General features: G+C 46.7%; 1 protein-coding gene across 2 annotated transcripts in view; it reads left to right on the top strand.

The window, feature by feature from the left end:
* ROR2 (receptor tyrosine kinase like orphan receptor 2) overlaps positions 1-23,599 on the top strand; it is a 223,553-nt gene that overhangs the window by 156,791 nt on the left and 43,163 nt on the right. For both annotated transcript variants that reach the window (XR_004673368.4, XM_034967697.3), the window contains exon 2: positions 14,714-14,791. Coding sequence is in view for 1 of the 2 variants with exons in the window: in XM_034967697.3 (XP_034823588.1) it covers positions 14,714-14,791 (78 nt within the window). In the remaining variant the exon portion in view is untranslated. The remainder of the gene's footprint in view (positions 1-14,713; positions 14,792-23,599) is intronic.

A 23,599-nucleotide genomic window follows, 5' to 3' on the forward strand; every position in this document is an offset into this window, starting at 1 on the left:
GATCTTGGCTCACTGCAGTCTCCTTCTCCCAGGTTCAAGTGATTATTCCGCCTCAGCCTCCCGAGTAGCTGGGATTACAGGCTTTCGCCACCACACCCAGCTAATTTTTGTATTTTTTTTTTTTTTTTAGTAGAGACGGGGGTTTCATCATGTTGGCCAGGATGGTCTTGATCTCCTGACCTTGTGATCTGCCCTCCTCAGCCTCCCAAAGTGCTGGGATTACAGACATGAGCCACTGTGCCCGGCCTGTGCTGTACTTTTATATGACTGGTAGAGCAGTGGGTTTGCTTAGACAGCATCACTATAAGCCTGTGAGTAATGCATCACACTACAATGTAACTAGGTGATAAGAATTTTCCAGCTCCATTGTAATCTTATGGGACCACTGTTTTATATGTGGTTCTTAGTTATGGAGCACATGACTGTAGTTTATTTTGTCTGATACTAGTGTAGCCACTCCAGATTTCTCATGGTGGTTGTTTTATGATACATCTTTTAAACCTATTTGTGTTTTTGAATTCGAAGTGTGTTGCTTGTAGGCAGCCTATGTTTGGGTAGTGTTTTTTTAAAATCCATTCTGCCAGTCTTGGTGTTTTGATTTGCCTTTTTTACCCACTTACATTTAACTTACTTACCAATATGGTACGCTTTACTTCTACCATTTTGCTACTTGTTTTCTGCATGTCATAATTGTGTCTTTTTTATTTCTCTATTTCTGCCCTTGTTTGCATTAGATAGTTCTTAATATACTTTTAAAATTCCCTTATTATTTGTTTATATATATTTGATGGGGTTATTTTCTTAGTGACTTCATCTTAAATTTTTTAAAATCTAGTTTGGATTAGTACTAACTTAATTTTGGTAGGATACAAAAATTTTCCTGCAAAATATCATGCTTCCCTTCCCTCTCTTTTGAACTATTAGTGTCATAGACTTTATATCTGATGTGCTATTAGTCCATCAGCACGGTCTTACAATTGGGGCTTAATGCAGTAGTCTTTTAAAACAAGTAAATGAATAAAAGAATTACAAAAAAACATGTTTATATTGTCTTTCATAGTACCTACTTAGTTACCTTTACTAGTACTCTTTTATTTATCTCTTCATGTGAATAAAATTCCTATCCAGTGTTCTTTTATTTCATCTTGAAGGACTCTTGACTATTTCTTATAGGGTAGTCTGCTAATGATAGATTTTCTCATTTTTTAAATTTAATTTTTATGTAAAATTGATGCAATAATTCTGTATTTTTATGAGGCACAGTCTGATATTTCAGTGCATGTATGCATTGTATAATAATCAAATTGGGGTAAGTACCATGTCCATCACTTTAAACATTTATTATTTCATTGTGGTGACAACATTAAAAAACTTCTCTTCTAGCTATCGTGAAATATACATTACATTGTTACTCACCAGAACTCACTCTTTGTAACTGTAACTTTGAACCCATTGACCGACCTCCCCCAATCCTTTCTTCTCCTTTCCCTACCCACCCTTTAGTGGCCACTATTCTACTCTCTACTTCTATGATCAACCTTTTTAAATTGTCCTTCATTTCTGAAGAAGAGTTTGGCTGGATATTGATTTTTTTTTTTTTTTTTTTTTGAGACAGAGTCTCGCTCTGTCACCCAGGCTGGAGTGCGGCACCATCTCAGCTCACTGCAACCTCCACCTCCCAGGTTCAAGCGATTCTCCACCTCAGCCTCCTGAGTAGCTGGGATTACAGGTGCCCGCCACCACGCCTGACTAATTTTTGTATTTTTAGTAGAGATGGGGTTTCACCATGTTGGCCAGGCTGGTCTTGAACTCCTGATCTCAGGTGATCTGCCCACCTCGGCCTCCCGAAGTGCTGGGATTACAGGAGTGAGCCACCACGCCCGGCCTGCATATTGAATTCTTGATTGAAAAATCTTTTTTTTTTTTTTTCCCCAACACTATGATTGTGTTGTCCCCCTGGGTTCTGATGAGAAGCCAGCTTTTAACATTATTGAAGATCCCTTTTACGAGATAAACTGCTACTCCTGCTGCTTTCAAGATTCTGTCTTTCAACAGTCTATGATGTGCCTGGTCGTGGATATCTTAGAGTTTATCCAACTTGGAGTTCTTTGAGTTTCTCAAATGTGTAAATTAATACTTTTATCAAACTTGGTGAGTTTTCAGTTATGTTTTCTTCAAGTATTTTTTTCTCCTTCTTTCTCTTCTCTTATTGGACTCCTATTATGTATGTGTTGGTATTCTTGAGAGTGCCCCACGGGTCTCTTAGGCTCTGTTCATTTTTCTTCATTCTGTTTTCTTTGCAGACTAGATAATCTCTATTGACCTGCCTTCCAGTTCACTGATTCTTTCTTCTGCCTGCTCAAATCTGTTGTTTAGTCTGTCTAGTGAATTTCACTTATGGCACTTTCAACTCCAGAATTTCTGTTTGATGCTTTTAATCACCTTATTACTATTCTCTATTCAGGAAGATAAAGTTATTGTAATTTAAAATTCTTCACATATCCTTTTCTTTATTTTTTTGAACATATTTATAACATCTTATTTAAAGTCTTTGTTGTATGGCTGGTTAGCTCAGTTGGTTAGCATGTGGTGCTGATAAAGTGTTTGTCTGTTAAGTCCCAAATCTTGGCCTCTTAGGGACATTTTCTGTTGGCCACTTTTCCCCCCCATTCTGTGCATGTGACATACTTTCTTGTTTCCTGGCATGTCTTGTGATTCTCTGTTAAAAATTGGACAATTCAGGTAGCAAATCACCATACCCTTCAAAGTTTGTTGTTGATGCTGTGTTTTTTCTTTTTGTTTTTTATTTGATGGTTGATGGTGTTTGCCTCGTTACTGTTAGTTTAGCAGCTTTCCTTGACTAGTTCTCTGGTTTATGAATTTCCTGTAATGTGTGACCACTGAGTTATCTGCTAACTTTTAAATAAATAAATAAAAAGAAAGATTTTATTTATTTATTTATTTTGAGACAGAGTCTTGTTCTGTCTCCCAGGCTGAAGTGCAGTGGCCTGATCTCTGCTCACTGCAGCCTCCTGGGTTCAAGTGATTCTCCTGCCTCAGCCTCCTGAGTAGCTGGGATTACAGGCACCCACCACCACTCATGGCTAATTTTTGTATTTTTGGTAGAGATGGGGTTTCAGCATATTATGCAGGCTGGTCTTGAACTCCTGACCTCAAGTGATCCACCCACCTCAGCCTCCCAAAGTGCTGGGATTACAGGCGTGAGCCACCACACCCAGCCTCTTTTTATTTTTAAACCCTGGATTCTGTGGGGTCACATCTGAGCCAGTATAATTGTATATAATTAGCCAGTCACTGTTCAGATTTCCTTTCCATACATGCCTTGCCTGTGTTTCTGACACCTTTCATCAAAGATCTGTATGAGACGGAGATGACATGCTGTCCAGCTTCAGGGAGTTTGTAAAGACGGCTTCAGCTTTCATTTCCGGATTGCACAGGGTCTCATTGTCACCCAGAGAGGAGTGACTGTGGTGTCCTCTCCTGTCCCAGGTCTTTTCTGGGCATGCATACAACCTCTTCCCTTCCCCGGGAATGTGTCAGAGCTTTTGAAGTTCCGTAGCTCCTCTAATTCTTTAGGATTTCATTTTAAATTCAGGGTCAGGCTCATGTTGACTGCAGTTATAGTCAGCTCTAGGCAGCTGAGGTTGCCAGCAGTTTGCTGTTGTTTTCATAATGCCCCAGGGGTATCTGCCATCTGCCACCTTCCCTACCCCTCCGCCCCCAGCTGAGTTCTGAGGTGAATCTAGAGATTTCCCAGAGTGCTGCAAGTCCAGACAAAATGTTGACTCTGTTATGGGGCCAGTACTTTTGACAGAGCTCCACGAGTGGAGTCTCTCACTGTTTGCGAGGTTGGTGGCCTTGGCTACTTCACCATTGAGCTGGGGAGGGAGGGGCAGTGGGAGTAGCCCAGGTTAACTGGTGACAGACCCACCTTCTTATCAAGGTTCAGCAGGTTCCCTTGAATAGACAATTTTCACTTCATATTTTTGTTGGTGTCAGCAGAGAGCAAGTTCATCCTAGATATCACTCTGCCACTCTGGAAGTTGATTCTCTAATATATTGCCCATTTATTTATTTATTTATTTACTTATTTACTTATTGATTGATTGATTGATTGATTGACAGAGTCTTGCTCTGTTGCCCAGACTGGAGTGCAGTGGCATGATCATGGCTCACTGCTGCCTCAACCTCCCAGGCTCAAGCGATCTTCTCACCTCAGTCTGTGGAGTGTCAGGGATCACAAATGCACACCACCATACCTGGCTTTTTTTTTTTTTTTTTTTTTTTGGTAGAAACAGGGTTTCCGTATGTTACTCAGGCTAGTCTTGAACTCCTAGGCTCAAGTGGTCCTCCCTAAGTGCTGGGGTTATAGGCATGAGCCACGGGTGCCAGCTATATTGCCTTTTGAGTCTGGCTTCTTTCACTTAGTGAAATGTATTGGAGACACTTCTGTCGTGTGTATGTTGTTATCAGTTGGCTCTTTCTATGGTTGAGTAGTGTATGGTAGAGTTTTAAAGTTATGGGAGTTTCTTTGGAGTTGTAAAGATATATATGCACATGTAAAAGGGGATGTTGTCAGAGAGATTGTGGAACCTTGGGCCTGCCACAGTTCCTGGAGAATTTCGGGGCATTTCAGGTTCAAAGCCAGTGGAGCAGGTCAGTGCTCTCCAGTGTTGTGGAGGAACAGGAGCCCATGCCCTGCAGCAGATCTCAAGGGCCACAGAGCCGTGTCGCAGGGGCTTTGAACTGTGACACTGTCATTGGCCTTCGGTGTAGCAGGCACCACCCCACATCTGGAGCAGATATGAGTCCTGGCCCCAGCCTTCAGACAGTGAGCCAAAACTCAGAGACTCCTCGTGCAAAATGAACATGATGGTGGTCACCAAAGTATTTGTTTACTCATCAGATATTTTTCGAGTGCCTAGTGCATCTTGGGCTCTATTCCAGGGGTGGGACAGACGACCATCACCTAGACTCTGGAGTTTCATTCTGATGCAAAGACAGATGGTGAACCAGATGCATGTGTGCACACACAGTGCTCTGGAAAGAAATACAGCAAGGAAGACAGCAGTCTGAGAGTAGGGCTAAGTAGGTTTCAGGTTGTCCAGGGGAGGCCTTGTGTAGGAACTCACATTGAAACAGGGGCCTGAAACAACGTGAGGGGTGAACCATATGCACAGGGACCCTGAAACAAGTGAGGCGTCGAACCACATGCACATATCGGGAAGCATTTTCCAGGCAGAGGAAAGAATAAATGCAAACTGCAGGGGAGCGGCTGGAATTGGAGCTGAGGGAGGGAGAGATGAGGAGTGGAGGCCACCCCAGGAGCAAACTCTGTGTGTGTGTGTATACGTGTGTGTACCCATGTCCATGTGTGTAGGGCTAGTGAAGGGAGCTAGCTTTTCCTCTGAGCAAGTGGGAAGATGCTGGAAAGTACTGAGTACAGGAGCATTCATTCATTCATTCATCCACCTAATGAGCAACTTGCATGCTGCTCTTCAGGTGCTGGGGCTGGCAGTGAGCACACAGATAGAATCTCCTGGCCCCATGAAGGCGAGACAGAAAAATAAACAGCCAGTCACCTCATGGAAGGCATTAAGGGAAAAGTTAAACAGAAAAGCAAGTTGGGAGTGGTTAGGTTAGGACTGTGTGTGTACATGTGGAGGGAAGTATTTGACATTTTGAGTAGGGCCAGGGAGGGCCTTGCTCAAGGATGTAGTGTTGTATGAGAAAGGTTTTTAAAAATTCGGTAAACTTCGTAAATGTAATTTACGTCTACAAAAGTACATAAATTGCCAGTGTATAGTTTGATGAATGTTAACGTGGTATATACACCCACCTAACAGCAGCCACACCAGCAACTCCCAGCAACCTGCTCCCACCCAGGCATTGAAGCCAACTGTGTTCTGACTGCCATCACCATGGATGACGTCTGCCTGCCTTTGAACTTAGTGTGAGTGGAACTGCACAGCACGCATCTTTGTATCTGGCTTCCTGCACCCCACCTGATGCGTCTGAACTTCACCCATGTTTTGTAGGTGACAGGATTTGAAGCCCCTTTGAGAGGCTTCCTGTGGCTGCTGCATGGAGAGCTGGTGGGGCCCGGGGGGTGCTGCAGTCACCCACAGCATGTTAGCAGGGCAGGTCCTGATACATTCTACAGATAGAGCAAACAGCATTTCGTGATGGATTGGGTGTGGGATTTGAGAGGAAAGGAGTCAAGGTGAACTCCAGCCTTGTGGCCTTAGCTGGGAGCAGGGTGGAGTCAGCACTGTTGCAGCTGGGCAGCTCCGCAGGGCACAGGTGTGTAACGGGAGGCCGGGCTGTGGTGTGGACAGGTCAAGCATGGTGTCTCCTGGACATGCAAGTGGAGGTGTGAGCAGGTGGCGGGATTTCTGAGTTGGCTTTCGGGGGAGCGGTCTGGCCTGGACAGGTGGTTTGGGAGTTGTGGGTGTTCTGATGTTATTTAAAGCAAGCCCTCAAGGAGTCAGGATGGAAAGAGAGGGAAAGCTTTTCCATTCAGAGGACTGGGGAGGAGGACAGACTTACAAGCGGGTGGAGGCAGGAAAAGATCCAGACGTGGGCAGTGGAGTGGGGAGGTTGTGAGCACGATGTGCGTGGAATGGGGGCTGTGTGAATGCTGAATAGGGTCGTTACCCACAGCAGTCATGCTGCAGAAGGCCAACGCCACCTCCATCCCTGGTGTGCCCTCCAGGCTCGCAGAGCCGTGGAGTGGCATTGGTGTAAATATTATGAGAAAAAGAAATGTCAGCCAAGGAGGTAAGAGCTGAAAAGCTCATTTGGGCACAAGACTAGGCCTAGGGCGGGGCTGCAGCTGCAGCTGAAACCCTGGAGGGGTGAAGTGGGAGGACCGCCGGTCTCAGCAGATGGCTGTGAGGGTTGGAGGTGGCTTCCATATAAGTGAGAGTTGGCCTCAGAAGGGAGGAGTTTGGGGCACTAGAGTCACTAACAAGTTGGCAGTTCCTGGGCATGAGAGCAGTCCCAGCACACCTGTACTTAGCCCAGAGAGCCTATCCATCCCTTCTCAGCGAGGCACTCACTGTGAGGCTGAGCCTTGCCGTTGTGTGTGTCATTCTCAAGTCAGCACTAAGTTTTGAAGACAAATGATGCTTTCCCTTATGGGTTGAATTGTGTCCCCGAAAATAGAAACACAGGAGTCCTAGTCCTCTGTGTCTCAGAATGTGCCCTTATTTGGAGATCGGGTTTTTACACAGGTAATTAAGGTAAAAGGAGGTCATCAGGGCTCTCATCCTATGGGACTGGTGACCTGTAAGAAGAGAGATTTGGACGGAAAGACGGTGTGCATGGAGGGACAATGAGGAGATGGAAGGAGAAGCCACGGTCTGCCAGCAAGGAGTGACCTGCAGCAGATCCTCTCTCCCGGCCACAGAAGGAACCTGCCCTACTGACACCTTGATCCTGGCCTTCCAGCCTCCTGAACTGAGACAAGGCGTTTCCATTGTTTAGGCTGCCCCATCTGTGCGGCTTTGTTGTGGCTGCCTTAGGAAACCAACACAGAAGCTGCCTTAAAAAGAATCACTGCTACTTCCTGTGATCATAGCAGACATTTACCCCTGTTTGATTCCAAGACTCTGAAGCAAATTCTGGCTGCCAGAGAATCTTCTGCTTTTGAACCCCCTCTGGGTTAGCCTCTGGCTACATGGCCTCGACCTGGATTCCTGGTTGATGGAGGGGGAGCCTGTTCCAGACCTGGCCTTAACTTAAAGCAAGTTTGTCTAACCCGCGGCACATGCAGCCCAGGACGGCTTTGAATGCAGCCCAACACAACTTCATACACTTTCTTAAAACATTATGAGGGTTTTTTTTGTTTTTTGTTTTTTTGCTATCAGCTATCGTTAGTGTTAGTATATTTTACGTGTGGCCCAAGACAATTATTCTTCTTCCAGTGTGGCCCAGGGAAGCCAAAAGATTGAACACCCCTGAAAAGCCTTAAGCAAATGGAAGACATCTGCTTTTGCTGCCAAAGGATAATGCAGTTTCTTTTCTAATCAGGGTGTTTTTTTTTTTTCTTTTTTACATCCCTCCCTTTAATTAAAAACTTTCCAGACATTCAAGGTGACAAAGTAACCTTTTGTATGCATGGGAGTAACTAATATTCAAGAGCTACTTCCTTGAAACTAGATGAAAAGATACAATAAACCTGGAGCCTTTACTTAGCATTTCTGTTTGCTCCTTTTCTGCTGGTTTTGGTGCAGAAACAAGCAGCCACTTAAGAGAAAGCAAGCCTCAGCTCCCTGTCACAGGGAGGGGACCTCACCTTCTCACTGTATCTGGTGGGGGTGGAGGTGCGGCATTTGGCCTCCCAGCCCGGCCAGGCTCACCGCTGCCAGGGCTGTGGATGCTGGGAAGAGAGAAGGTCTGTGAAAGGCCTCAATTCAGCCGCCTGAGCGGCCTCTCTCCCCCTTCAGCTAAATATTCCTTTGGCCCCTGACAGTGGGCTTTTGTTGGGGGCTCTGGGGGCTGTCAGAGACAGAAAGTAGAAAGAGCTTTATGAAGGCAATATTGAAGGGAGTTGGGCTGGTACATTGACTCACTTGGAGGTTTAATACGTTTGCTGTAGAAGTGGAATCGCAGCAAAGTTCAAATTGGTGAAACGGTTACTCCATTTTCAAGTTGATGAGTTTTAACTCCCTATTTCCAAAGTAGAGTTAAGCCAGCCCTTGAAGGAATATAAGACCAGAGGCTAGTATTTACTCAACTCAAAGTTAGAAATAATGAAAATAAAAAATTACAGACTGTTAAGACCACTACCAATTAGGTACTGGCAGCCCACCTGGAATGCTGTTTGGTTTTCTAGCTGCAATTAAAACACAGGGTGCAGTGTCTTAGTAAGAGCATTCCCCGAAACAGTCTCAAGGCTCTTTGCTATTGACATACTTCTCCTGACCCAGGTCCCAGACTACTAATGGCCTTACCCTTTCGGGACTTTATATGCTGCTCCTTCCCAATTTTTAACTTTTCTTCCTTAACTGTTGCCTTTCTAGCATCATGGGTGTTTTCGATCTGACGTGTTGCCGAGCTGAGTAGTTGTTGTGGAACACATGAGTGACATTTGCACGTGCAAGTGGGACAGTGGGTGCACAGAGCTTGCTCGCAGCGTAGCTCATTGTGAAATCTGTCCTTGCCATTCATTCAGGGGGTGTCTGGTTTGCAGCACCGTCACCTTCTCAGGCTGTGCTTTTTCCCTGCCGTGACTTCTGTTCTTTTACACATCCTGCAAATTATACCTTCACATGAGGACAACCAAATCCAAGAATGCCAAGCTCTGGTGAATAAAATACCCTTACTAATTAAAAAGAGGCTGCTTTGAAGTTGTCTGAACATTCTGAAGACTGCATCTAATTTCATCACATTAAGCATACCGATTCAGATCAACAGGTGAAGAGATGAATGGATGAACAGTCTGAATAACAAAGCATGTTTAAAAGAAACACAAATCAAAACCAGAATAGCACCATGGACTCAAGTCCAAGGGCATAGGTGAAACTTCATTAATAAATGCTTGCTTAATGGTGTGACTGCTGTTAATGAGAGAATGATTGTGATACTAGAGGTAGAGCCTGGGAATCAGAACAGACGTGCTTGCTACTTTGCAGATATAAATTTATCTTTTTTTTGAGATGGAGTCTCGCTCTGTCACCCAGGCTGGAGTGCAATGGCACCATCTTGTCTCACTGCAACCTCCACCTCCCAGATTCAAGTGATTCTCCTGCCTCAGCCTCCCAAGTAGCTGGGATTACAGGCACCTGCCACCACGCCTGGCTAATTTTTGTATTTTTAGTACAGATGGGATTTCACCACGTTGGCCAGGCTGGTCTCAAACTCCTGACCTCAGGTGATCCACCCGAGGCCTCGACCTCCCAAAGTGCTGGGATTACAGGCATGAGCCACCACGCCAGCCCAATTAATCTTATCTTGTTGATGCCATAAATCAAGATGTCACATCAGAGGTCCGTGTTGAAAGAAGGTTTTCAGAAGAGTTTTGTTTGATGGTTATATAATTTCTTTCTTTCTTTCCTTCCTTCCTTCCTTCCTTCCTTCCTTCCTTCCTTCCTTCCTTCCTTCTTTCTTTCTTTCTTTCTTTCGACAGAGTCTTGCTCTGTCACCTAGGCTGGAGTAGTGTGGCGTGATCTCGGCTCACTGCAAGCTCCGCCTCCCAGCTTCACGCCATTCTCCTGCCTCAGCCTCCCGAGTAGCTGGGACTACAGGCGCCCGCCACCATGCCCGGCTAATTTTTTGTATTTTTAGTAGAGACGGGGTTTCACTGTGTTAGCCAGGATGGTCTTGTGATCCACCCGCCTTGGCCTCCCAAAGTGATGGGATTACAGGCATGAGCCACTGTGCCTGGCCTGGTTATATAATTTCTAATTCTTCAGAATCTGCACCTCCAGCTATTGCAGGCCTGATGTGACTCTCTTAACAGCAAACGGGCATCATCCCTATCAACAGTGAACCCTTTCACTTTGGCCATTCTGTAGACACCAATTGGTTCAGCATGGAATATACAAGACATTCATAAAGTGCTTCCAAGAATATGCTACAAATTCCTGCTTAAGAGCTGATGTCTCCATGCCAATGACAATTCCTGTAGGACTCAGCTGAAAAATCCAACATTTTCCAAAATGTTTTAATTTCTAAATATTTGCCAGCATGCTGTATAAATCATTGAATAACATATTAAATCCAGTGAATCTGTGTCAGATTCTGTTCATAGGGTTAGGGTGCATACTTGGCTTTGAGGCCATTTACCAGGGATTGCATCATTAAGAATGTAAAGTATTGGCCAGGCACTGTGGCACGGTGGCTCATGCCTGTAATCCTAGCACTTTGGGAGGCTGAAGTGGGTGGATCATTTAAGGTCAGGAGTTCGAGACCAGCCTGGCCAACATGGTGAAACACTGCCTCTACTAAAAATACAAAAATTAGCCGGGCGTGGTGGTGGGCACCTGCAGTCCTAGCTACTTGGGAGGCGGAGGCAGGAGAATCGCTTGGACCCGGGAGGCAGAGGTTGCAGTGAGCTGAGATCCCACCACTGCACTCCAGCCTGGGCAACAAGAGTGAAACTCTGTCTCAAAAAAAAAAAAAAAAAAAAAAAAAGTGTAAGTGTTTGGAGGTAGAATGTTTTATGCAGTTCTACTTGTGAGCCTTGGTTTTAAGGGATTGAACAAGGTGATGGAAATGTGTAATTGTTCTTCAGTAAACTTTTTACTTTAGTTTTAGATTTATAGAAAAGTTGTGATGACAGTACATAGAGCCCCCACACACCCCACACCCAGTTTCCCCTATTGTTAACACCTTACCTTGACATGGTACATTTGCCCCATAATACGGGTGCATTATTCTTGACTAACGTTCACACTATTCATTTTCCCTTAGTTTTTACCTAATATCCCTTTTCTGTTGCAGGGTCCTGACCAGGATACCACGTTATATTTAGTCTTTGCTTCTAGAGTGTCGTGTGTGTTTTTGACATGGATAAAACTAGATATTGAATGTGTCATTTCATTATACCAGCCACACTTAAATTTTTGTTTCATATTAAATGTTTTCCTCTCTTTAAAAAGTATCAAAAAACTAAAAGAAGCTTATAAATCACTACTCCCCTACTCATCTACCCAAGGGTTGAGTTTCCCTCTGGCTTCACCTCGCCACTCTGTGATGTTTTTACAGTGAAAATGACCCAGGTCCAGCGGAGAAAAGTCAGGGCACTGTGCCTGTCATACGGATGACATTCCTGATGGTCATGTAGGGCACACTTAAGAGCATTTTACCCAAACGAAGGACGTGTGGGTTTGGCTAGAGTAGTGTCCTCATATTCAGGAGAAAAATATATTGAAGTCCTGAAGAGTCAGGACAGATGAATCTCCTCTCAGAATCTCTTTTCTGATGGTCCAGAAGGCCACGTGGCCTCTCTCTTGCTCCTCCAGCTAAATCCAGGCAACTAATGAGGACAGGGACCTTGCCTGGTGAGCTCATCATCTAGCTGGGGTGCAAGGGTGCCTGCACCAGGTGAAAACCGAAAAGGCCTTTATGTAAAGAATGACTCGGGACAGGCACCGAGGAGATGTTGCAGGGCGCACGACTGTGATCATTCACCAGCCATATCGGGTTGGCAGTCACCACCAAGGCAAGTTGTGGTGTTGTGAGGTTGTCACAAAGTCATTCGGTCAGGAACGATGATAGCCCATTAGGTGCAGAAGCACGTGCTCAGTATGTGTACCCATTACAACATCCGTTGTGGTGGCCCCTAAACTGGCCAAGTTGAAAGTGTTCCCTGATCCTCCGAGTCACCAGCCATTCCTCCCTGCTTGTGTGCAGCAGGAGTGAGGGCATGTGCAGGTCTCCCCACCAGGCCAGCCTGGCTGCTCCTAAATTGCCCCACCTTGGGAGCAGCAATCCTAGTAGCTCTGGCATTTTGGGGTAGTTCCTCCCTTTCATACTTCAGTCATCTCTGCGGCCTCATGTATGTTTTCCACATCCCCTTCTCCTTGTGGAGTCAGACCCCCCCGAGTCTGGGAAGTGGTCTGAGTGAGCCAAATTAATGGCCTTGTTTATTAATCCCGTGGTACAGCATGCTTTCTTCTTTTTTTTTCTTTTTGCTACTACAGGACATGCATTTTGAAAAGTATAATTATAAAATTGATGCTTGTTTAGAATACTGCATATTATATGATTTCATTTATAGAAAATGTCCAGAATAGGTAAATCCATAGAGACAGCAGATTCGTGGTTACCAGGGGCTGAAGGAGACAGGATAGAGTTGGCGGGGGGATGACTGCTAATGGGAATGAGGTTTTTTGGGGAGATGATGAAATGTTCTGGAATTTCATAGTGGTGATCATTGCACAACCTTGAGAATGTACTGAAAACCACTCAATTGCACACTTTAAAATGGTGAATTTTATAGTGTGTGAATTATGTCTCACACACCATTAAAAAATTGATACTTGTTCACAGTAGAGCCATTTAAATGGAAATAAAATAAATTTAAATTACCTATAATTCCAGATAACTAATAATAACATTTTGATGATGATGATGATGATGATGATGATGGGGTGTGTGTGTGTGTGTGTGGCAGTTTTGTTGTTATTATTTCCATGTTTTGTTTATTTTGGAGGAAAGGTGGTATTCTTAGCTCTTTTTACGGGTTAGGAGAAACCCTATTGGGTTCTGCTGAAAACACTGAGCCCTGTTTTCACTTGTACCCATCCTACAAGTTCACATACTTCCTGTCACATTTTGCTTATCGACTTTAGAAGGCTGCAGTATCTGGAGTGAGCCCAAACTATGTAGTATAGGAAGATAACACTTTAAAATTTCGAAATATAAGTGGTGTCTTAGTTTCTCAGATTAGCAATAACAACCTAGTTTTGTTGAAACTTAAAGTGTCAGTTCTAAAGATCTCGTGATTGGACATACTGAGTTTATTAACCACATTTGACTGGCAGAGGAAGTGAAATCTCCACACGTGAAAATGCCTCCATTTCTGAGTTAGAAGCTGACTTGGGAAGAGCTAGGACTCTTTTCCACAGGGAAATTGGGCTAGTGAAGCTTATTTTTCTTTGGGGTATGTATTTATTTGAGTGTTTCAGACCATTTGTCAATTTCTAAGCAGTTAATAATTTTTATGTCTCTTTTCGATGTGTGTATATAGTGCAAGTATGTTTGATTTCATGTGGTCTCTCTACATTTAAACAGTGCTGAGTGATGGTGTGTGTAATGTGCTGATTTAAAATTTCAAATCCAAACTGAAGTCTTTAATACTTCAGCAGAAGTCCATGGACTGCCTTGCATAGCTGATGCCAGCCTCTGTTCTGTAGCAGGAGGGGCTTCTGTCTGGGTTTCCATGATGGGACCACTCGTCCTCCCCCAGGGGTGCAGCACCAGCTGTCCCCATGTGGTTTACCTATTGTTGAGGAAGAGTAAAATGCATGCAACTGTTAACCCGAGGAAGAATGGTAGGATTGCCCCGGGAGAGGTGTATGGTTTGCAGGGAGACTTAGAGAATAGAAACTTTTCTTCTAAATGGCTGGTCATGGACATTTTATGAAAGATGGCTCAGGGCTTGGCTTTTGGGGACGGGTAAATTTGGACTAGAAATGATAGGAAGAATGGAAGTGAAAAGCCACAGCGCCCATTTATGTCCTTTACATTGTGGGGTGGGTACTTGGCTGCTGCCAGTGGGTCTGGGGATGGGGAGGGGAATGAGTTGCTTAAGAAATTCTCCAACTCTGAATTTATTACCCAATTACCAGGACCTCCATCTGGAGGGCAGTCGGCGGCATCTGGCTACAGAAGTGTTTGATTTTGCCAGCCAGTGCTTTGGTTTCTTTCTCTCCCTCTCATTCCCGCTCTCTGTCCCTCTCTGAATGAAGCCCAGGCTCCACTGACTTATTTCCATAACTGTGTTGCGAAGCCCCCACATTTGCTATTCTTGTGATAAGCTTCAAAATCACTTTTACTGTTACATCATATCTTTATATCACTATAAAATCCCTCTAGAGGTTACCATAATGTCTTATCCCTCTGTGTTTTCTACAAATACTGGGTAGTTTTGCTAGAATGCCATTGTCTTTGCATAAGAAGCAAATTAAAGGCTCCTGAAAGGCAAACTTGTTTAATACCTATCCTGGTTTCTTTTTCCCAGGTGAAGTGGAGGTTCTGGATCCGAACGACCCTTTAGGACCCCTTGATGGGCAGGACGGCCCGATTCCAACTCTGAAAGGTGAGCTGGGACATGCAGGTGCTCTCCATGTCCTCCAAATGCCCTGTGCTGAGGCTCATCTTGCACTGCCATTGCCTGAAGGAAGGCGCTGGGGGTCCTCTGGCCCCTTGGTGCCCCCTGGTGGTGGGTATGGTGGAATGCCACCTTGATTCCTGTGTTTCTTGACTTGGAGGGCATTGAGGGCCTGTTGGGGCCACAGGTGGGAGGTGACACGCAGGGAGGCATGGGTGGACAGATGGCGGCCTGGCAGATGGGGAAAGGGCCTGAGCGGAGCCTTAGGAGCTGGATTCCTGTTGCATGTGACTCCAGAGGTGTGTGTACGTCTCAGTGGGCAGATGGACGGCCCTCCTCCTCCCAGCCACCTGGAATTCTGTCTTGTGGCTTCAGTTCTTCCCCTGGGCCTGTGGTCAGAGCCATGCTCACTTGGCACACCTTGCTGGAATGCACCATAGATTTGTAGGGTCAATAGAACAAGTTTCCCCCGGATGCAGACCTGTGGCTTGAGGAACTGACGTGTTTGCAAATGCATATAGTGTTACCCCATAGCCACAGATAGCCTGTCTCAGTCAGCTCAGGCTGCCTTAGCAAGCACCACAGACCAGGCAGCTGAAACAACACACACACTTCCTAGTTCTGGAGGCTGGAGGTCCAAGATCAAGGTGCCAGCACAGTTGGGTTCTGGAGAGGACCCTCCTCCTGGCTTGCAGGCAGCTGCCGCCTTGCTGTGTCCTCTTACGGTGGAGAGACAGAGGTCTGTTTTATTCTCTTCTCATAAGGACACTATTCCTGTCATGGAGGCCCCGCTGAAACCGACCTAATAGTCCTATAGGCGGTTCTTTGGGATAAACAGAGAAATTGACCCTTCTGGTCTTAAAGTTTGAAACTTACATTTGTTTTATCTTGACTTCCTTCTTCAGGAAAAGGATGCCCAGACCCCTCAAAAAAGTATCGAATCATGCTTCTCCAGGCCCTCCTTCATCATGTCTGCTTCCTTACCCCTCCCTAGTTCCTGTTTTCTCACACATAGTTACATTTCTTCTCTGATGTATAAACCCCAAATTTTAGTCCACTGGGGAGATGGATTTGAGACTGAGTTCTCATCTCCTTGGCTGCAGCACCTGATTAAAGCCGATTAAAATCCTTTTCCTTGGCACTGCTTGTTGTTTCAGTGATTGGCTTTCTGTATGGGGAGCAGGAGGACCTAGACCGAATCCCGGTGTTTTCATAACAGCCCCATCATGACCTCATCTAATCCTAATTACCTTCCAAAGGCCTCACCTGCAAATATCATCACATTGAGGGATAGAGCTTCAACTTATGGGTTTGGGGGGTACCACTGCTCAGTCCATAACAATCAACTGCCAGAACAGCCACTTTATTTCTGTCCAATCTACAGAGTGGCTCTGCACAGCTTCCTCATGGAGGTCAGTTGTTTAAAACCAAGAGCAGGTGGAGCTCTGCCCAGCATGCAGGGTGGCAGTGAGGCTGGTGCCTGGTGCTTGGAGGCTTAAGAGGATTCCATCCTCTGTAGGATGTTAAATGTAGTAAACGCACGCTCTGAAAGCTTGCTTAGTACACTGGCCTTGGGGACCACATTTCCTTAGGAAGAAAAATAGTTTTTGTTGGTTAGATTCTCAACTTCTTTCTCAAAAGCCTGACTTAACCCACAGTGCAGACAGACCACAGATACTTACTGATTGTCCCCATAGCTGGCTCTGCGCAAGATCCTAGGACGTGTTGGCTGAACTGTGCTCTCTGCTGTGTGGATTTTACAGGTCTGGGGAAAGGCAAGCTGTCAGGTCATGATAAAATTCTGAGTTGTGGCCAAGTGGCCTAAAGGAAGAGATCAGGTTTTGGGTGGGTAGAAGAGGAACACATCTCTTGATCTGGGCACAGATGGTTGTGCTGAGATCTGAAGAGTGGACACTGGCCAAGTGAAAACGAGAGGGAAGTGTGTGCGAAGCCCAGTGGGGGCCCTGGGTCAAGCGGGACTTGGTGTCATGGTGGTACCGCAGGGGAGATGCCTGGCTTATGGGCTGGGGCAAGGTGGAGGTCAGAGTCAGCCGGGGTTGAACCCATGAATCTCAATAGGGCAGCTGGAAGGCTCTTGAAATTCAAGTCAGTTAGAATAAATAAAATTACGATTTCAGTTCCTTGGTTGTACTAGCTACATTTCAATTTGGCAAGAGGCTCCCACAATGGGTAGCACAAATCTAAAACGTTCCAGTATCACGGAAAGTTCATGGGGCAGCCCTGGGCTACGCCCTGCACAGCACTTTAGGTCCTGGAATTTGTGTTTGATTGTCGGTTGTTGAGGGCGTCTGGTGTCAGGGGTGGTGCAGTCTGATTTACTCTGTGAAAAAATCACACGGCAGCTGTGAAGCACGGTTCGAGGAGAAGCAGAGGATGCAGTTGAGGGGGAGGGGGCGAGTGATGAGAAGCAGACAGGCCATATTAACGGCCGAGAATCCAACTTGAGTCATTCCATAGACTCTGATATTTCCTTGGGAAAGTGTATTGCAGTCCTTTGTTTCAGATGCGCTGCAAACCTCTCACCCGGGGGCTTCCTTATGGGCCTGGGGCGGGGCTGTGCCAAGGCTCCTGGAGCAGGGGGCTGCAGGGGCCCTGGGACTGCATGTGGGATGGGAGCTGTTCTTTAAGTGGAGTGATCACAAATAACCCTGCGAGGCAGAAACAGCTGCATATTCATGATGCACTTAGGAAGATGCATTTGCTTATCAAGGTGAAAAAATGACCATCGGATGAAATTTGACAGAAAATTTTATTCCCTGGATGCTGCAAGCTCCCGGCATTTATAAGTCAAATTCAGTGCTCTAAGGTAGGATTCTCTCAGTTCCATTTCTGGAAGTGGAGCAACTTCTCAAGCGTAGAATAGAATGCTTTCTACTGTGCTTTTTGATTGTTGGGATTTGATAACCTCTTGACTTTTTTGTTGTTGTTGTTAACCCACAAGTGATTGGTTTAAAAACCATGTGTGTTCAGTGCGTTCCCATGACCGAAAGGAGTTGATTGATTACAGAGTTTGGAAGTTTGCCTCGGACCTGTCCAGAGAACAGAAGCACGGACGCTAAAGGTGGCCCGTCAAGTGGGCACATCTGTACATACATGCATGTTTATGAAAGGGTAGTACAAAAAGAAAGCAAAGAACCACAGAAGGCCGGGCTGTGTTTCTTTGCAGTAGCAGGATAGTGCAGTATAGTATCACAGTTCTGAGCCTGGGTTTGCAAGAGGATGGGCCTGGATAAATGGTGGCTTCACCCTTCCCCCTGGGGTCAGGGCCTTGAGCATGGCACTGCTCTCAGCACAGTTTCAAGATGGGAGCACCCCCAGTGTAGGCGGGATGAAAGGGCTTGCTCAGTTCACTGCAAGCACCTAGAAACAGTAGCTGATGCTGGCGCCATTTGTTAGCATCACAATCGTGATGATTGGTGGATCCATCAGCACTCTTAGCGGGACAGGATCTGTAGTGAACTGCCCCCCAGAAGTCTCAGGGTAGGGGCCCCAATCTTTCCCTTGCTCATGAATTATCTGGTCCTGTAGTGTGATTTTACTTCCTTTTGAGTTCTTGCTCCTGCACAAATGGAGACTCACTCCACCCGTCCTTCTACTCCTGGCCCCTTCCTTATATGATTAGTAATAGAAGGAGTCGGCCTGGCAAAGCCAGACTCATTCTTCCTGCACGTTTTTGCTCATAGAGCTTCTGGGAATGTCACACTTGGCCACATTTGGCCTAATCACATGTATAATCATAGCTGAATGTACTACATTAGCTATTTATTTAACCCAATCATCAGTCATGATGTATAAACATCTGCAAAATCACTGGCAGGTGACATTGGCCTGTGGACCAGTTCATCAGTGATATGGCAGCTTTACCTTTGGCCAAGCAAAAGCGAATCTAAGAATTAGCTGGAAAAAGTGTTTTTGTTCAGATGTCCTGGGTCAGTATTTGGCATGAAGCTTGTATTTGGTAGATGGTATCGAGAGAGAGAGAGAGAGAGAGAGAGAGGAGAGAGAGAGAGAGAGGAGAGAGAGAGAGACAGAGAGAGAGATTCTCAGAGCAAAAAGCCTATATAGAGAAAATGAGCACTAAGGATGTTGTGATTTACAGATGAAAAGTTTGCCTTCAGTTTTCATATGCCAAAGTACTGTCATTGTTTAAGACTGCAGGCGACTGTAGGACTTGGTTATAACTGGGTTAACATGTGAGTGAATATTTAACAGAGCTTTGTCTTCGTTGTTACATTAGACGTCCAGGAGACATACATACATACGTGGTTTAGAATTATCATTCTGTTACTTACAGAGGCTTATATCTGACCTAGAAACCACATGCTCTTTCGTTCCAAGGCTGTGTTTTAAATGCACATGGAATACAGCTTGTGTTTTGAAAGATCAGTACTTTGGAATGTTTGTGGGAAGTGGATAATTTCTGAAGGCTGGGGCGGGGTGGTGTGGGCTCGCCCGTCTGCTGGCCTCCTGTTCTGGCTCAGCCAAAATAGACCCGGCGAGCTGTGTCTCTCAACTTCGGAGAAGAGCTGCTCCTCGTCCACACTGCAGCCAGCAGGGGAATTCCTGACTTTGCCCATATGAGGTTGTGTTGCAATTATAGGTGATCTCAAGTGGATTCTAAATAACAGGGTAGTGAAACCAGTGCCTTGGTTACTAGGCTGTTCCCTGCTATTTGTGCCATGTCAGGCTGTGGTGCTGAACTAAAATATCCTTGGAAAGAGAAAACAAAGCAGTCAGCAGAGCTCCGTGAGCTGACACGGAGACCGTGCCTATTGGTCTCTGTTTACCAAGCATCAGTTTCCCAGTTCATGTAGGTCATATCGGCCGAATTATTGTGTGTGCTTCTGGTTTATTCTGGAACTCCTGGCATGCGTGCCTGTGTGTATGTATGATAGTTTGTTAGGTTTAACATAGAGTGAGGGTCTCCAAGGCTAAAAGGGTACAAATGAAAATGGGATCATCCCTGCAAACATAGTCAGCATAAAGTCTGTCAGGCTTGTTATTCACAACTTGGGCTCAGCATCAGGATGTGCCATGCAACTCTGCTAGCTGTGTCTCCTCTGGCCAGGGACCCCACAGAAAGTTACTTTTCAGGCTCCAGTTTCTGAATCTACAGACTGGGCATGATGAATGTTAGTTGTTCTGAGCGTGCACAGAGATGGCAGTTGTGCGTCAGCTGCTGGGTGCACGCCTGGTTCCAGGAGGCAATAACGTTGTTGTGCCTGGGCTTGTTGTTTCCTTAGAATACGGAAGACACTCCCTGGAGTGGGTGTGCTCCAGGTGCCCAGACCAGAATGTGAGAGGCACCCTGCCCCCGCCCATACCAAGTGAGGCTGGGGTGGGCACCCGTGCTGACCGCCAGCAGGCGAGCCAGGGTAAAGATTATGAGGAATGTCCTCCTGCCAGGTGATTGTAGCCTGTCCTCAGAATTCTTTTCATCTTGAGAACATAAAGATTGAACACAGAGGTGACGCTGAGGTTTACCAGATACCCACAAGGGGTACTCAGGCACAAATAAGGATGCACAGGGGAGTGTGGTGCAGTCCCCAGGGCCACCATGAGGGCATCCCCCTGCAGCAGACTGCTCTGTTATTCCTTAATAATTTCCCTGCAAAGAGAGAAAGGACAGGGTCTAGACACATAGAACAATAAAGAGAAAATAACGTGAAGAGTACGGTGCAGCAGAAATGCACATGGATCTGCTGGTGGTCTAGATGTCCAAGGCGGTACTCGGATGGGCACGGGGGGTTTCTGGGAGGATGTGGCCCCTGAACTGAGGCTTCTTGCATTCAGCAAGTATTTACCGAAGCCCACAGCATGCTGGGTGCTCAGAGTCTCTGAAAACTTCCCAGTATGAGGCGGCGTGGTCTCTGCCCCTCCGGGCTCTCTGAGTGTCTTTCTAAATGGGAGAGGCAAGCGTGGGAACCACAGGAGGACCTCAGATCATGAAGGTACTGGAGGGAGGCGGGGCTGGGACGGGAGTGAGCGGTGCTGGCTGTCACAGTTGGGGTGGTCAAGAGGCTGAGCCCCACTGAGAGAGGACGTAGGGGCAATGGCTGGCAAAGGCCCCACAGCTCAGGATGCTCCAGGCAGGAGGCGGGCGTGGGAGAGGAAGGGAACGTAGAGTCCCGCTCAGAGCAGCAAGGCTATGACACCCAGTCTCACGGTGGGCACCCAGGGTCAGACTCGGGTTTCATTCTGGCCACTTCAGCTGTTATGTAGCCAAGGGCAGGAGTTGGGGGTGGTGTCCCACATGCCCTGCGTGCTCAGGGAACCCCCAGGACAGCTCTGAAGGTGCTGATATGCTTAAGGGGCACAGGTAGGGAGAGGACCAGGCTGCCACCAAGGAGGCCAGGGTGGGCTCCGTGCTCATTGTGGGGCATCTCAGCCCTGTGGGTGTCGGCTGGAGCTAGAAACTCCTTTTACGAGGACACGGGAGGTTTGCACTGAGCCCAGTGTCCAGTGTCCACATCCACATCCACCCTGGGCTGGGGATTGCTAGGGGTACATTTTGTGGGCGCAAAGAGAAGCTCCAGGATGACATGGGGAGGGAGCAGCTGTCGAGCACTAGGACTTGGTGGAGGGAAGCTTCCAGGCAGGTCATTCTTAGGTTCCAGGTCAGCAGCCAGTTCAGCCCCTGCCAGTCTTGTCTGCCTCCGCCCGGCCCACAGCCACGCAATCCCAAGCAAACCTTTCCCTAAGACGTTTTCTAACATCCATTGGACAAAACAAACATGAGATGTCCAGGTTCTGAGCGTTGCACCACTCTGGAGGCTGAAGGCCATGTTCGAGGCACCTTTGATCCAAGTAGGGGACCCTTTATCCTCCTATTGGCTGTGAGTCTGCAATGCCTATTGGGTTGTCTGGATCTGGAGCCACTGAATGGTCTTGGAAGAAAACTCTACCCCACAAATAGGAGGTTTCAAAGTGTGCACCGTTGGTTATTCGGGGCAGAGTTTGGGCCGGGCACCTGAGACTGTCTGGACTGTCTGGAGACCCACAGCGGCTTCCTGCCATCGATGAGGCTGATTTCTGCCTCCGAACCTTCCCTGCAGTCCTCGATCAGCCCCTGTCTTTCTCCCAGGGGTAGCGTTCTGACAACCTGCGCCCAGCGGGGTGGCGTCCCTATGGTGGGCGGCCGTTTCCCTCATCTGACTGGTACTGGTATTGTCAGTGGCTATTGTTCTTCCTCCTGCGGGTGACACACACGGACAGCAGTGATTCTTCCTGAGCTTGCTGGATTTGAGACCATACTGCAAAGGGCTGTGCCACCACCTGTCTGTCTCTGTCTGTCCCCGGGGTGTGCACACACCCATGTCTCTGTCTCTTTGGGTGGGTGTGGATGTCACCTGTGTGTAGGTCTTAACTTTAGTTTCTTGGGCTGTCTCCTTCCTTCTACAGCCGTTCTTCTTTCTTCTTCAATTCCTCTACCCTAGCAAAGGATGAGGACCTTTGTCATAGCAAAAGACTTCAAGACGAGGTGCCTTAAGACATCAGAATGTTTTCTCTCAGCTCTGGAGGCCGGAAGTCTGAAATCAAGGTTTGTTGGCAGAGTCGGTTCCTTCTGAAGGCTCTGGGGACAGTCTGTGCCATGCTTCGGTCTGAGCTCCAGGCATTGCTGGCAACCCTTGGTGCCCATGGTGCTCTGTGGCTGTGGCGGCGTCACTCCATCTCTGCTCTTTCTTCCCTCTAGGTCCGTGTCTGAAATTCCCTCTTCCTATAAGGACAGTGTTGTTGGATTAGGGCCCTCTCTAATCAAGTAGGACTCCTCTTAACTTCGTTACATCTGCAGTGACCCTGTTTCCAAATAAAGTTACACTCACGGGTTGCGGGGATGAGGACTTCAGCATGAGTGGCTGGGGGACACGGGTCACCCCACCATACTCTCAGTTTCTTCAAAGGTACAAACACTCTTAGGTGGTTTTCTTCATCTGGCAAGTCCCCATGCTTCTAGTTTTCCCCGTTTTATCTGACTCCCATCCTTCCTGACACTGCCCCTGGTTTTCTGCAGCTGGCTGCATGCACCACTCAACAGCTCAGTGGGAAAGCCCGAGTGGAGTGGCCACTGTTCCACACCCGCAACGGATTTATTAACCTGGAAGTATCTTCCCTTGGGAGGAGCAGCTTTATGTCCTTCCTGCAGCTCTCAGGATTTCCATTCCATGTGCCCTTCCAGGAAATTTGTTTTATTTCCTGCTAATCAAAGCGCCATGACCTCATGATCTCTAATATGTAAAGTTTTCTTGATCTTCCTGGACTGATCAGTGTGACCTGGTAAAAGCAGATCCTCAATGCCTAAGTAATTTAACCAAGTTGGTGAATACTTGGATGATTGGCTGGATTTAAAAATCGTAAGTCGGCTGGACATGGTGGCTCACACCTGTAATCCCAGCACTTTGGGAGGCGGAGGCGGGTGGATCATGAGGTCAGGAGATCAAGACCATCATGGCCAACATAGTGAAACCCCGTCTCTATTAAAAACACAAAAATTAGCTGGGCGTGGTGGTGCATGCCTATAATCCCAGCTACTCGGGAGGCTGAGGCAGGAGAATCGTTTGAACCAGGGAGTTGAAGGTTGTGGTGAGCCGAGATCACGCCACTGCACTCCAGTCTGGCGACAGAGCGAGACTCCGCCTCAAAAAAAAAAAAAATCGTAAGTCATTGATCTGACTCTGACTGTGAGACAGAGCAGTGATGGGATTCCTCTGTTACTTTGCCTTTGGGTTGTTTTGATGCGTGGACTCAGCTCCCTGTCCAGAGATTTGCAGTGCACAG

This window comes from Pan paniscus, chromosome 11, assembly GCF_029289425.2.
Source record: "Pan paniscus chromosome 11, NHGRI_mPanPan1-v2.0_pri, whole genome shotgun sequence".
Lineage (NCBI taxonomy): Eukaryota > Metazoa > Chordata > Mammalia > Primates > Hominidae > Pan > Pan paniscus.